The sequence below is a fragment of the Salminus brasiliensis genome, chromosome 14, assembly GCF_030463535.1.
Source record: "Salminus brasiliensis chromosome 14, fSalBra1.hap2, whole genome shotgun sequence".
In the NCBI taxonomy this organism is placed as follows: domain Eukaryota; kingdom Metazoa; phylum Chordata; class Actinopteri; order Characiformes; family Bryconidae; genus Salminus; species Salminus brasiliensis.
In genome coordinates, this window is record NC_132891.1 from 575,313 (window position 1) to 590,312 (window position 15,000).

The window sequence follows — 15,000 nt, forward strand, 5'->3', positions numbered from 1 at the left end:
ACTGGATATTTATGTTATTAGAGCTTCATACTGGATATTAATGATATTAGAACTTCATACTGGATATTAATGTTATTAGAGCTTCATACTGGATATTAATGTTATTAGAGCTTCATACTGGATATTTATGTTATTAGAGCTTCATACTGGATATTAATGATATTAGAACTTCATACTGGATATTAATGTTATTAGAGCTTCATACTGGATATTAATGTTATTAGAACTTCATTCTGGATATTAATGATATTAGAACTTCATACTGGATATTAATGTTATTAGAGCTTCATACTGGATATTAATGTTATTAGAGCTTCATACTGGATATTAATGTTATTAGAGCTTCATACTGGATATTAATGATAGAACTTCATACTGGATATTAATGTTATTAGAGCTTCATACTGGATATTAATGTTATTAGAACTTCATACTGGATATTAATGTTATTAGAGCTTCATACTGGATATTAATGTTATTAGAGCTTCATACTGGATATTAATGTTATTAGAGCTTCATACTGGATATTAATGATAGAACTTCATACTGGATATTAATGTTATTAGAACTTCATACTGGATATTAATGCTATTAGAGCTTCATACTGGATATTAATGTTATTAGAACTTCATACTGGATATTAATGATATTAGAACTTCATTCTGGATATTAATGTTATTAGAACTTCATACTGGATATTAATGTTATTAGAGCTTCATACTGGATATTTATGTTATTAGAGCTTCATACTGGATATTAATGATATTAGAACTTCATACTGGATATTAATGTTATTAGAGCTTCATACTGGATATTAATGTTATTAGAACTTCATTCTGGATATTAATGTTATTAGAACTTCATTCTGGATATTAATGTTATTAGAACTTCATACTGGATATTAATGTTATTAGAGCTTCATACTGGATATTAATGATATTAGAGCTTCATACTGGATATTAATGATATTAGAGCTTCATACTGGATATTTATGTTATTAGAACTTCATTCTGGATATTAATGTTATTAGAACTTCATACTGGATATTAATGTTATTAGAACTTCATACTGGATATTAATGATATTAGAGCTTCATACTGGATATTAATGATATCAGAGCTTCATACTGGATGTTGGTGTTGGTTGTAGGGCAGTAGGAGAGTGTGTGTAAGTGAGTCAGTGCTGTAGGTGGTGTTTCAGTAATTTCCAGACAGACTGTCTTTATTCTCCTAACAGAACCACTGTATTATCAAAACTCGACCCTCAGATCTCTCTAACTCTCCCTCTGCCCCCCCCCTCTCTCTCTCTATTTCTGGATCTCTGTTTCTTTTAAATCCATATTCGTGTGTCTGGGATTAACTCTAGGGAGAAATGAAGGCTTCAAAGAGACGCAGACTTGTCTCTGTCTGGAGCTCCAGACGGGCTGTAGGTGTTAATTGGGTGTAGCCGGAGCTCTGATTCCTCTCTGTTTGGCGCTCTGTCTGATTGACCAGGTCTTCATCGTTAGATTATTTGTGAAATCTCAGGATAAAAAGATCAAGTGTTGGATCAGCTCGGCCGTGGAGTTCTCACTGTGGTCCTGTTTGAAGTGACGGATCATCAATATCAGACTCCTCTGTGTTCAGGAACATCTAATAGTCTTCATCAGGTGTTTATATGTGGCTCTGTGTGACTCACTGTTGAGGTTCCTCTATACGAGCGTCAAGGAATGTTGGAGTTCCTGGAGGAGGCTCTAGGTTCTAAGTCAGAGGTTCTTCATGGAACTGCTCTTTTTATTTTATGAGGTGAAACTGGTTGAGTAGGGTTTGGATCAGAACCAGGGCTGGGTTTAGGAGCAGGCTGACGGTTGGGTTTAAGTCATGGGTTTGATTTTAAGGTGAGGACCAGGTGTGGGGTTGGGGGTAATTAAGGTATTTAGAGGTATGTAGTAAGTAAGTGAAGGTAAGTAAGGTGTCCACAGAGCTTCTGAGCTGCACTGTCCGTAACCCTGGCTTAGCTTTTTTATTTTTTTACAGATGAAAGTTCTGATAGGGATCTGTTTTAAAAGTCGATTTTCTCCCAGCAGAGACAGACCCGTATCTCCATCGCTCCCCGGAGACCCAAATCTTCTCACAGTGTAAGACTCCTTGTTAAACCGCCTGCCTCCTCCGCCGTGCGCTTCCTCCTGCCTGTGTTGTGGGGCTGTATGGCTTTATGAGCATGTCTGGGTGGAGGGTTTTGGTTGAGCTCGGCGTGTTCGAGGACTGTTGGTGTTTTTATTTTTGTCTCAGACCTGGAACGTCCTTAAACGGGTGTCGGTACTTTTCGGTTTCTGCTGCCTCATCTTGTCTTTGCCCTTTCGGAGTAGAGCCGCCAGCTGGTGGTTGTGCTTCTGTGCTTCTGTTTTCGCTTAGCTAAGCAACTTAAGCTTTCCTCTCTCCAGTCTTTCAGTCTCCTGTTATCCCCACAGCACCACCACCCCCCGCCCAGCCGCTGCAGTCCCGTACCTCAGTCTGGTCTGTCCCAGGAACTCGTAGCTTCTGCAGGTTCACAGAGTTTCTTTCAGGACTAATTAGGGGTGGTAGAGAGTCACGCTCCAATAAACTGGGGTTTGAAGCCTGATCTTCATCGTCGTCCGTTATGTAACGGGTCCGGTCCAGTCGGGCGGTGATGTAATGGCGTCTGACTACAGAACGGCGTTAATAACGGTGTCTCGTCGAGTACTTCAGACTTCTACACACAGAGATCCTGAGGTGTGCTCAGGGGAGCATCCCCTCTCTTCTGTCTGGCGGATGGTGGATATTGTTGCTACACTTTGTGGACAAAAGTATTGGGACGCACCTCTTAATCACTGAATTCAGGTGTCTGATTCAGTCTCATTCAGCCACAGCTGTATAAACTCCAGCCTCTAGCCCTGCAGTCTGTCTTTCCTCCACACATCAGTGAAAGAACAGGAGGTTCTGAAGAGCTCACTGAACTCCAGCGTGGTTCTGTATGTAATAGGAGACACCGCTGCACCACCAACTACAAGTCAGCTGGTGAAATCTCCTCCCTCCTAGATCTTAAAAGGTAAAGGTGCACGTATTTGTCACTGTACAGTGTACACTGCGAAACGTGTCCTCTGCATTTACCCCATCTGGGGGATAACACACACACACACTAGTGAACTAGAGGCAGTGAGCACACACACACACACCCAGAGCGGTGGGCAGCCAACTCCAGCGCCCGGGGAGCAGAGAGGGTAAAGGGTCTTGCTCAAGGGCCCAACAGTGGCAGCGTGCAGAGCCCGGGAATCGAACCCACAACCCTGTTATCGACAGCCCGGCGCTCTAACCGCTGAGCACCACTGCCCGCTCTTCCTCCATCAGCTGTGAGTGGTATTGTTATTGAACAGTGGAAGAGTTTAGGAGGAACAGGTCAGAGAGCCGTCACACTGACCTTCACTCAGCAGAGAGAATGGGGAGATATCCGGTGATGAGAGGTACTGTAGATGATCGGCTAAATCAGGAGAAATCACCACTCAGCCGCTTCGGTTTCCTTTTTTTAATGGATCATTTGAAGTAATCTTGATTCTGGCTGGTTCTTGATGATCCTGATTGGGACAGAGAGTGTTTTGGGAGTTTCCTCTTTTACAGGAAGTTTCAGGGAATCGTATTTTATGTCTCTGCAGTTTGACCACATCAGTGCTTTTCTCCCTCGCATCTCAAATTACCTTCCACTTTTCCCCAAAACCCAGAGCTCTGTCCTTCCCAGGCAGGAGGAAGGTTCCTGACCACTGCTGGTCAAGTCATAATGTGTCTGTGTAGTGATTTTGAGAACTGTACGTAGATCCACTCCCGAACCCCTAGTGAGCAAAGCAAGCATGATTACCATGCAACATTACCATGGCCTGAACCTGAATCTGCTGTTAAACCAACACCATCAGAACCGACCCACCACTCAACCACTAGTGTGAGGGTAGAGTATTAAATACTTCACAGTAATGTAAGAATTAGTATTTATTGTTTTTGTTTGTTATTGTGCTGAATGGTGCTGTTTATTAATGTATAAAGACTTCTATTTTCATAAAGTAGATGTAAATCAAAGGTATAAAAAATATATACATGGGTCCAGGAACCACATCTGGTCCACTTCTGGGCCGTCATTTTAAGGGGTATGTGGGCCACTAGTAAATTCCAAATGTGGTCCAGCTTCAGGCCACATTAATGCTGCTGTCTGAAAGAGTCCCACAGATGTGTACTTTGACTTGATCTGGATGGTAGAACCTGGTCTCCATCCTGTCCATTAGCAGGAGGAGACAGACAGACAGTTGGAGGGTCCTGCAGGTTCGGGGCTCCAGCTGCTGTTCCAGGTTAAGAACTGGGTTGGGAGCTGGCAGTGGTTCTGCTGGTTAGTCCGTAACAACACAGACAATTAATTAAATTAATTCTGATGGTGGATATTGTTGAGATTTCTACTCTATATGGACAAAAGTATTGGGACGCCCCTCTTAATCACTGAATTCAGGTGTCTGATTCAGACCCATACAGCTACAGGTGTCTCAAATCCAGCTTCTAGTCCTGCAGTCTGTCTTTCCTCCACACATCAGTGAAAGAACTGGAGGTTCTGAAGAGCTCACTGAACTCCAGCGTGGTTCTGTATGTAATAGGAGACACCGCTGCACCAACTACAACAAGTCAGCTGGTGAAATCTCCTCCCTCCTAGATCTTCCTCCATCAGCTGTGAGTGGTGTTATTATTGAACAGTGGAAGAGTTTAGGAGGAACAGCTCACAGAGAGCAGCTCAGCCACCGAGTGTCTGTCAGACCACGTAAAGTTACAGAGCGGGGTCAGGGCCGAGTGCTGAGCTCAGAGCAGAGTGCAGAAAAGCCTCCAACTGACTCAGTAACTGCAGCAGAGCTCCAGACCTGCTGCTGCTGCTGGTAGAGCTGCTGGTAAAGGGAGACCAGTGCCTGTGGGGTGTCATAGTACTTTTGTCCATACAGTGTGTTTGTGCGTTTGGCATGGCTGTCTGTGAGTAAAGGGTTTTGTAGATCAGTGTCGCAACAATGAAAAAACCTCTCTCTCCCAGCGCTCCGTCACTGTCCCTCCGCCTCTGCCTCGTGCTGATGGATAGGTTTCCTGCCGATGTTTTCCGAATTCAAACAGTCAGATAAATCATGGCCTCCTCTCTGTTCTCTCTCTGTCCAGTCTGGATTCAGGAACTTGAGAAGTGGCCATGACCAGCTTGCTAACCCTTGCTTCATTAGAAAGCTTCCAGAGCTCACCTTCAGTGTATTTTCCTCTGGGTTCTTCCTCAACAGCCTTTTTCCGTCTCGCTCTTTCAGATTGAGAAGATCATGACGTTAATTGGGGCTGGCATTGACTTCTCCAAAGACCAGGAGAGCACTTCAGGTAGGTTCTGCTGCTAATTCTTATTACATTTACATTTACAGCGTTTATCAGACGCTCTTCTCCAGAGTTCTTACAGAAGAGCTTCGCTGTTTACTGAAGAAGAAGCTCAGCTAGTTTAAATAGACTAAAATCCAGATCCTCTAATCTTAGACTCTACTAAACACAAGTCAATATGGAGACCATAATACTCTACTCTTCACCCAAGTCCTCTCAGAAGAGGAGGGTCTTCAGTCTGGGTTTGAGGACAGCGAGCGTTGGACTCAGTGCTGTTCGGACACCCAGGGGAAGTTCGTTCCTCCACTTCGGTGCAGGACAGTAAAAAGTCTGGACGCTCGTCTTCCGTGGATCTTGAAGGATGGTGGGTCGAGCCGAGCCGGACTTGAAGCTGGAAGGGCTCTTGGTGCAGATCGGCTTCTCGAATTCTCTACTAGTTTGAACCAGCTTTATATGCGTTATCCCCCAAACACCCCTCCACCCCCCGGACCTGTAAGTGGGGATTGTTTGACATTCCTCAGAAACAGAACTGTAAGAATGATGTTGTTTAACTTCTTTAAGAATCAGTGTAATTAACCATCAGGAAAAGCCGTTTCTCCGCTGCATTTCTCTGGTGAAGCATTCATTGCTTTAAAGAAACCTCCAGACATCCGTTCTGACTTCTCCGCTGTGAGCTGATGGGGTCGTTAGTACTCAGTGTGCTCTCTAATGTGATCATTTAAACCTAATAAAAACAGAACTCCGCTTTTGCTAATCCTGAACTCTGGGAACTTTCCATCACTTCAAATGAGCTAATAAAGATCTCAGCACTGCCAGGCTGGCTTTAATCACCAGCCCTGTTGTAATAAGGATGCCTCGGTTTTATTAAGCAGGCAGGGTGTTCAGTGTAATGGATATTCTCTGACACGGTTATTGTTCACACTGCCTGACGTTACAGTACACAGTCTTTAGCTTCAGTCTCCTGACAGAGCTGCTGGTTCCCTTTAGGCGTGTTGGGTCTGTATGGCTGTAGCTTCTCTATGAAATGAGTGAGATGAGTGAATATCTAAAGGCTGGCAGAGACCAGAGGATCATAAACCGCTCGAGTCCAAATCTGAATGTTTACAAACATGCAGGATGGCAGAACCTCCAGATCAGTACTTCACATTCAGATACAGAAACCCTGGATGACCACATAACTCCTGGATACCCACAGGACTCCTGGGTACACACACTAGCCCTGGATACACACCGAAGTCCCGGATACCCACAGAAGTCCGGGATACCCACAGAAGTCCCGGATACCCACAGGAACCCTGGATACCCACAGGAACCCTGGATACCCACAGGAACCCTGGATACCACAGGAACCCTGGATACACACAGGAACCCTGGATACCACAGGAACCCTGGATACACACAGGAACCCTGGATACACACAGGAACCCTGGATACACACAGGAACCCTGGATACACACAGGAACCCTGGATACACACAGGAACCCTGGATACCACAGGAGCCCTGGATACACACAGTAGCCCTGGATACACACAGGAACCCTGGTGAAGATCAGACCAGGTAAACTGTTGGTGTGTTTGGGGCTGTGATGCTGAGTGAACTCCTCTACTGAACAGATCAGCTTTAGGTGTTTCTGGTGTTTCAGCTTCCAGAAGCAGTAGAGCTGCAGTAGAGCTGAACCCAGTGAGGGGAGGTGATCAACCCCAGCCTGATCAGGAGGGTCTAGTTTATCAGACTGAGAGTATTTAGAGCTGCTCACCGTCTCAGAGCTCAGTATTTACTCTCTGAACCACCGAGAGGTTCTGATTGCAGGATTACAGAACCCCGCTGTATCAGTGCAGTGTATCGGTATTGTGATGGAACTCTTTTGGAGCGGGCCTGTCCAGTCTGTGGCTTTAAGCAGAGAATGAGTTGGAGCTGTGTGATCTGACGTGATGAAGGACAGGGAGACCCTGGAGAGTTAAATCAATGCATGCTGAGACGTTTCGCCCTGGTGATGGATGACCTTGGTTAGTGGGGGAACTGGTGTGTTAGCAGCTGCAGTAATAGACTGTGAGGGAAGGTCTTACTAAGGCAGCCCGGCTGGAGGAAAGGACTGTAAGTCTGCCAATGATGATCATTGAGCTTGAATATACTTGATATTAGGTTGGTGATCAGAGATGGAGCATTTTCAGTCCTTCTAGGTCTGTCTCCATATCTGGCAGATACGAGATGATGGCAGTGGGGTCTCTGTTGGGTGTGTTCTAGACGGTTGTTGTTTTTTTCCCCCTCATTGTACCAAACTCCATGACTTTTGTGTAGCATCACACCGCAGACTGCCTGCAGACTGCCCTTCTTACACGGGACGCACATTAGCGCTGCCGCCCGCTGCACACAGCCAGTGTAAACGTCTGCACTGATTAGCGTAGGAACGCTCTGCTGGGTTACCACGTCTGCTGTAAATGGCCTTTAACCAGACGATGACTTTGCATTTGCTACAGCTGGATCAATACCACTCCAGTGGAGGACCGCGAGTGGTCCGCACGAAGCATCCCTCCACCGTGCGCTATTGCTTTCATCCTAATGAGTCTGGATGGAGGTCACCTGCTCTCAGCTTCAGTTCAGTTCTGAGTTCTGTCTGATTCTACTGGGCTTTTGACCCAGTTTTGATTTGTTCCCTCTGCCTCGACCCAGCCAAAGAGCCCTTCTTCCCTCCGTCCCACAGACACCCAATGCCTATGACCTCATTTCCGGTTTCCTTAAGGCGCTCTAGTTGGAGACATGCTCTCGTCTCCGAGGGTCTGTCTTGTCCCCCTGCTGCTCTGGACGGCGATGTTAACAGTGTGTTGCCGTGTTCTGTCATCTCCGTACCTGTGGGTTCTAGGGTGGGTACTTCTAGGGTGGGCTAATGCAGTCTTTTGTAGGCCTGTCTCGATAATTACGTTATTGATCCGGATATTGCATATACTTTATCCAGTGGTTCTGTTCTCTTGTTTGGAAGAGTGAGTCCAGATTCCAGCTCCAGTGTGGGAAGGGTTAGGGTCATCAGTGTGAACGGGCCGATACGCCAGCTCTGTTTTTATTTTATTCGTGTTTTAATTATTTATTTATAATATTTTTATTTTACGTCTGAATAGTCTTGATTGTCATCAGTTCACTGTTCTTTAAAAGGCTGTAACTGCATTATTACGCTTTTGTATTATGATTATTATTATTATTATTATTATGATCAAGTCTTAAAGTGGCAGTAATATCGTTTATCACAGTCATTTCTGGGACAGTTCATTGTCTTAATAAGTAGTTATGGTGACGAGTCCAGTCTTTGGTTTAGTTTAATTGCAGTTGATGTTTGTTTTGAGGTAAATATGATAATGAGCAGTATTTATCTGGTCTGCTGGAGTTGGCGCTCACTGAGAGGTTTGCAGTGAGGGTTTCTGGGATTTATAAGCTGGGCAGTTGTGGAAGTCGGTGTGAAAACGAACTGATTAACGTTTGGTGTCAGGTTATTAATTACAGTTGTTTCGGAGTTTAACACTCACTAGCGGTCACACCTCTGAACTCCAGCTGTCCGCCCAAACCCGGCGTGTCGTTACTGAAACGAGCCGCTTTCCTCTGTTAAACCCTGGTTGGTGTTTGTGTGAAGTTTGGCAGTCCTGCTGCAACACTTCGGCAGCTTCTGCTGTGGTTTGCAGTGGTGTGTTTGGAGAAGGGTACTGAAATATTAATGTGTGTGTGTGTGTGTGTGTGTGTGTGTGTGTGTTGGGGGATGAATTGGTTTGCCCTGCAGCATAGTAATCAGCCTGTAGGGGGGTGTGTGTGTGTGTGTGTGTGTGTGTATGCTCTTCTATAGATTGTCAGTGATGATAGAAACCCCCACGGCGGTTCTGTTGACTGTGACAGCGGTGGCTGTTTATTCCTGAGATCATGTAGAGATCTGTCCACAGAGTCCCGACCTCTCCATGCTTACAGGATAAGTACGAGAGGGAGAGGGAGGTGGGGAGAGGGAGAGGGAGGTGGGGAGGGGGTATAAAAAGGCAGAGCGTCAGGATTTGTTGAGTGGAACGATAGCTTGATTCCTGAGACAATGAACACCAGCCCTGCGGTTCCTCTGAAGGGGAAAGAGGGAGGGAGGGAGGGAGGGAGGGGACAGGGAGGGAGAGGGAGGAGAGAGGCAGCGGAGGATGGGCGAATGAGAGCGCCGGGGAAGGAGACGGAGCAGAAGGCTGCAGAGCGGAATTGACCGGAGCACGGCAGCTTTGGCATCCTCGGGATTACACATGGTGACGGCTGCTGCTCGCTGAACGCTGTGACGGAGGCTGGAGCGGTGGTCCGGAATAGAGATTAAGTTTAGCTCAAATTCAGAAGGAGACGCTTCTCCCAATCACCTCCTGCTCGGAGTAACTGCACCGCAAAGCCTGGATCAGAGGGTGGGATTCGCTTGTTCCAGTGTGCTGACTTTTCTCTGAATTTCTAGAGTCCCCCCCCCAAAACCCCCCATCCCCACCCCCCGGAGCTGAAGCCTTGCGATCCGATGGGAGACGAAAACTAAGTTAGTGCCGGGTTGGTCCCCCGCTCAGGGAGTTTCTAACCCTGATCAGAGGAGGCTGGAGGTGAGCTGGTGTTTATGCTTTCCGCAGCCGAGTTATCAACTTTGATTGTAACAGGGTTTGACAAAAGGCCTGTGTAATTGGTGCTGCACCCCAGTGCCAGATAGCAGCCGTGCCGAGCCGTGGGAACCGTCCCAGCTCTCTTCGCTGGTCGCTGTGTTATCAAGCAGCTTAGGCACCTTTTGATCATGAGCAGTGCTGAGCAAATTTGGCAAATGCAAGTCATGCAAGCCGAGCTACTTTAAGCTCCCAGCAGAGACTGAATCAGGATCCTGTCGGCGCGCACTTAGGATGAGGAGGACTGGCAGCCCATTAGGTTTCAGAGTTTCCAGGATGCTGTTAAGAAGCTCGCGCTTATCTGGCGCGACTCTGAGAGGCTGCTGGCTTTTATGTCGTATAATCAGCATTTAATTAGCTGCTATAAACCGGATGTAAATTGCTGCTCGGGGTGCGTGGCCTTCGTTCGCTGGGATCTGCGCAGACGGCTGCTCTGATTCGCCTGCAGGACTTTGAGAGGGGGGGTGACGTGGGTCTTGTTGTTGGCCTCCTGACCTGTTCTCTGGTTTCTCAAAAAAGCTCCGCAGGCTCGGGAGAGACCCACCTCCAGCTCGCTGTTGTTTATTTCCTCGTTTGTTCGTCCGCTGAGGCCTCTTCTCATTAAGGAACGCGGTCGATTTGAGCGCGCGGGAGCGTGGATCTGCAAGCTTGCTCTTTCAGGAAGAAGCCGACGTCTTGATTTTGAGCAGGCGGGTTTTTGCAGGCTGCCGTGTGGCTCCGGCGGAGGTTTGCCGTGTTCTGAACGGACTGTGGAACCGATAACCTGCTCGATCCTGCAGTAGAAAGCCGAAATAACGAGGATCTGCAAGCTTCCTCTTCCGGAAACACGGATTCTGTAGAGGAGCTGTTCCTGATTCCGCTGTGTAGAGGAGCTGTTCCTGATTCCGCTGTGTGGAACTGTAAACCTCTGGCCTGCAGCACTGTGCCGAGTCCAGCACCAACCTGGACTTTTCTAGGAGGAACTTTTGTAGACTGCTTAACCTTTTCTGGTGCAACTTGAATAGATGTGTCTGAGCATTTGGACCGGATCTCTTGGATGGACTAGTCTTGCCTTAATCTGAAACTGATAACTGAGCCAAACTGGACTGGAACGCCTGATCTCCAAGAACCACGAGTGAACCCTGACCCCCCCCCCAGACTTAACAAACGCTAAAACCCGAGTGTGTGATGACGCCCTGCTCCGCTTTTCCTGCTCTTGGACACTTTCTGACACCAATGACCATCTGACCATCAAACCCAGAACCTCCCCTGTAACCCCCGACCCATACTTGACCAGTTTTTTTCTTGTGTGCATCTCGGGCCGCGCTGTGCCCCTCTCTCGACCGGGACACTGTCTCCCCTGCCCTCCTGGTGCTTATGCTCCCGGCACTGCTGGCCGAGGATGATGTGGCAGTGCCACATGTCGTCCTCAGGGTGTCGATGTTACCGACTGCGGGGTTTTTCCCTGCTGAAGCGTTTTCCTCTGTCAGCAGGTGGGGTCAGCCGGCTCCTGGACCAACCGGTGGGTGACTGGCTGGAGCATGTGGGTCTGCCGCAGTACGAGAGCAAGCTGCTGCTGAACGGCTTCGACGACCTGCGCTTCATGGTGAGTGACTGACCAACACACACGTGCAGAGAGCTGATCAGTATTTCAGTAGATCAGTATGTGATCCAAGCACTGTACTAATGCATGCACAGGTGTACAGGACTCATGCGCAGGTGCGTAATGCGCATGCGCAGGTGTATAATGTGCAGGTGTGTAATACGCATGGGCAGGTGTATAATGTGCAGGTGTATAATACGCATGGGCAGGTGTATAATGGGCAGGTGTATAATACGCATGCACAGGTATATAATGTGCAGGTTTATAATACGCATGCACAGGTATATAATGTGCAGGTGTATAATATGCATGCACAGGTGTATAATGGGCAGGTGTATAATACGCATGCACAGGTGTATAATGTGCAGGTGTACAGGGCGCATGTGCAGGTGTGTAATACGCATGCGCAGGTATATAATGTGCAGGTGTGTAATACGCATGGGCAGGTGTATAATGGGAAGGTGTATAATACGCATGCACAGGTGTATAATGGGCAGGTGTATAATACGCATGCACAGGTGTATAATGGGCAGGTGTATAATACGCATGCGCAGGTGTATAATGGGCAGGTGTATAATACGCATGCGCAGGTATATAATGTGCAGGTGTATAATATGCATGCACAGGTGTATAATGGGCAGGTGTATAATACGCATGCACAGGTGTATAATGTGCAGGTGTACAGGGCGCATGTGCAGGTGTGTAATACGCATGCGCAGGTATATAATGTGCAGGTGTGTAATACGCATGGGCAGGTGTATAATGGGAAGGTGTATAATACGCATGCACAGGTGTATAATGGGCAGGTGTATAATACGCATGCACAGGTGTATAATGTGCAGGTGTACAGGGCGCATGTGCAGGTGTGTAATACGCATGCGCAGGTGTATAATGTGCAGGTGTACAGGGCGCATGTGCAGGTGTGTAATACGCATGCGCAGGTGTATAATGTGCAGGTGTATAATACGCATGCACAGGTGTATAATGTGCAGGTGTGTAATACGCATGCGCAGGTGTATAATGTGCAGGTGTGTAATACGCATGCGCAGGTATATAATGGGCAGGTGTGTAATACGCATGGGCAGGTGTATAATGTGCAGGTGTGTAATACGCATGCGCAGGTGTATAATGTGCAGGTGTGTAATACGCATGCACAGGTGTATAATGTGCAGGTGTATAATACGCATGCGCAGGTGTATAATGTGCAGGTGTGTAATACGCATGCACAGGTGTATAATGTGCAGGTGTATAATACGCATGCACAGGTGTATAATGGGCAGGTGTATAATACGCATGCACAGGTGTATAATGTGCAGGTGTACAGGGCGCATGTGCAGGTGTGTAATACGCATGCGCAGGTATATAATGTGCAGGTGTGTAATACGCATGGGCAGGTGTATAATGGGAAGGTGTATAATACGCATGCGCAGGTATATAATGTGCAGGTGTATAATATGCATGCACAGGTGTATAATGGGCAGGTGTATAATACGCATGCACAGGTGTATAATGTGCAGGTGTACAGGGCGCATGTGCAGGTGTGTAATACGCATGCGCAGGTGTATAATGTGCAGGTGTACAGGGCGCATGTGCAGGTGTGTAATACGCATGCGCAGGTGTATAATGTGCAGGTGTATAATACGCATGCACAGGTGTATAATGTGCAGGTGTGTAATACGCATGCGCAGGTGTATAATGTGCAGGTGTGTAATACGCATGCGCAGGTATATAATGGGCAGGTGTGTAATACGCATGGGCAGGTGTATAATGTGCAGGTGTGTAATACGCATGCGCAGGTGTATAATGTGCAGGTGTGTAATACGCATGCACAGGTGTATAATGTGCAGGTGTATAATACGCATGCGCAGGTGTATAATGTGCAGGTGTGTAATACGCATGCACAGGTGTATAATGTGCAGGTGTATAATACGCATGCACAGGTGTATAATGGGCAGGTGTGTAATACGCATGCGCAGGTGTACAGGGCGCATGTGTACAAATGCACAATAAACGAGTTGAAAGGGGGAAATTTAATATTTAATCATTTTAAATAAACCATTTTTTTCAAGAAAATCAACCAGTATTAAATTATTAAGAGAGGAAAATATTCTATTAAAATATATATATTAACTTATCAAACTAAAACACAGATAAATTAATATAAAACACAATAACACCTTATATAAATAAAAAAGAGATAACAAATGTTTTACAAAATGTTTAAAAATTAAAATGTTACAGTAATTATTAATTTAAAAAGGTTACAAAAAATCGAGTGAGTAAACTAAAATTATAAGAATAAAAAAAAGATGCTGGTCACTGGTTTATGTGACTCACTTATTATGGGATGGTATTTTGGGAGGTGTTACCCTGAGCGTCTCAGATGTAGCAGACAGATGTTCTCCGTCCTGTACTTGCTCTGATATCTGCTCGGCTCCGCAGCGGCTCTCCTCATTAGGTTGTGTGATCTCGGCCCTCCGCTTTGATTCTGCTCTACATTTTAACGAGGCTGCTTCTCCCGCGCCGGAGCCTCCGCCACTCGCAGCGCTCGCTCTTGATGTATATTAGATGTAGCATGAATGAATGATCCACTCTGCAGCTGTGGGGTTACGAACCGTACACACAGCCTCGCCTCGCCTCCGCACTCCTCTGAGTCTAAATTCACCTGTCGACTCGCGGTAAAGAGGAGCTGCGGCTGAACGGAGGCTGAAGCTTTTTCTAATTCTCTGTTCCACCTTAAATGGAGCAGCAGTTACTGTCAGGCCTGCGGCTACTGCTGCTGTATTAGCTGCAGCGTTTAAGGTGGAGCACCTGTAGCAGATACTGTGGCTAGCAGCTATTATATGTATTGTCTGAATCTCCTCTTGGTGGCGTAATAGAGCATCGTTTAGAAGCAGATCAGCCCACAGTGAGAGCTAGCCAGGCTAAAGTACAGCTTCCAAACATGGTGGAGGTAGGCTTTGAGGTTCTGGTGGGTCTGATAAATCCAGGGTGGGGGTTCTGAGCAGAAGGGTGGTCCAGCAGAAGGTGAATCAGCCCATCAACCTTAATGAGACCTATTAGCCGTGCTGTGTGTTTATCCTGAGTGCTAATGTAGATTGATGTTTGGGGATGAAGCGCTCATCTGGCCCGGCGAGGGTCTGGCTGCGTTTAAAATGACTCCCCCCGGCTCGCTCGGAGGTGGGGCTGAGCCCCGCCCACCTGCAGTGCAAGAGTAATGAGCGTGAGGCTGAAGCTTCTGTTGGTGTGACCTTGTGTACACAGACATCAGCCTTAGCCTTCCACTGGAGCTAATGAGACCTTTACACCATCATTTAGCATAATGCTAACTGCATTGATTAATTATCACCAGCGAACAGTCCGCTCCACCTGACGTAGGGAATACATTCTGGCACCTCATTTAAGGTGGAG

The 15,000-nt window shown here is 46.8% G+C and overlaps 1 protein-coding gene across 1 annotated transcript in view; it reads left to right on the top strand.

Moving 5' to 3' along the window:
- LOC140577113 (ankyrin repeat and SAM domain-containing protein 1A-like) overlaps positions 1 to 15,000 on the top strand; it is a 35,325-nt gene that overhangs the window by 9,957 nt on the left and 10,368 nt on the right. Inside the window, 3 exon segments of the mRNA XM_072696944.1 lie at positions 2,063 to 2,116; positions 5,306 to 5,372; positions 11,480 to 11,592. Coding sequence (XP_072553045.1) covers positions 2,063 to 2,116; positions 5,306 to 5,372; positions 11,480 to 11,592 — 234 coding nt within the window.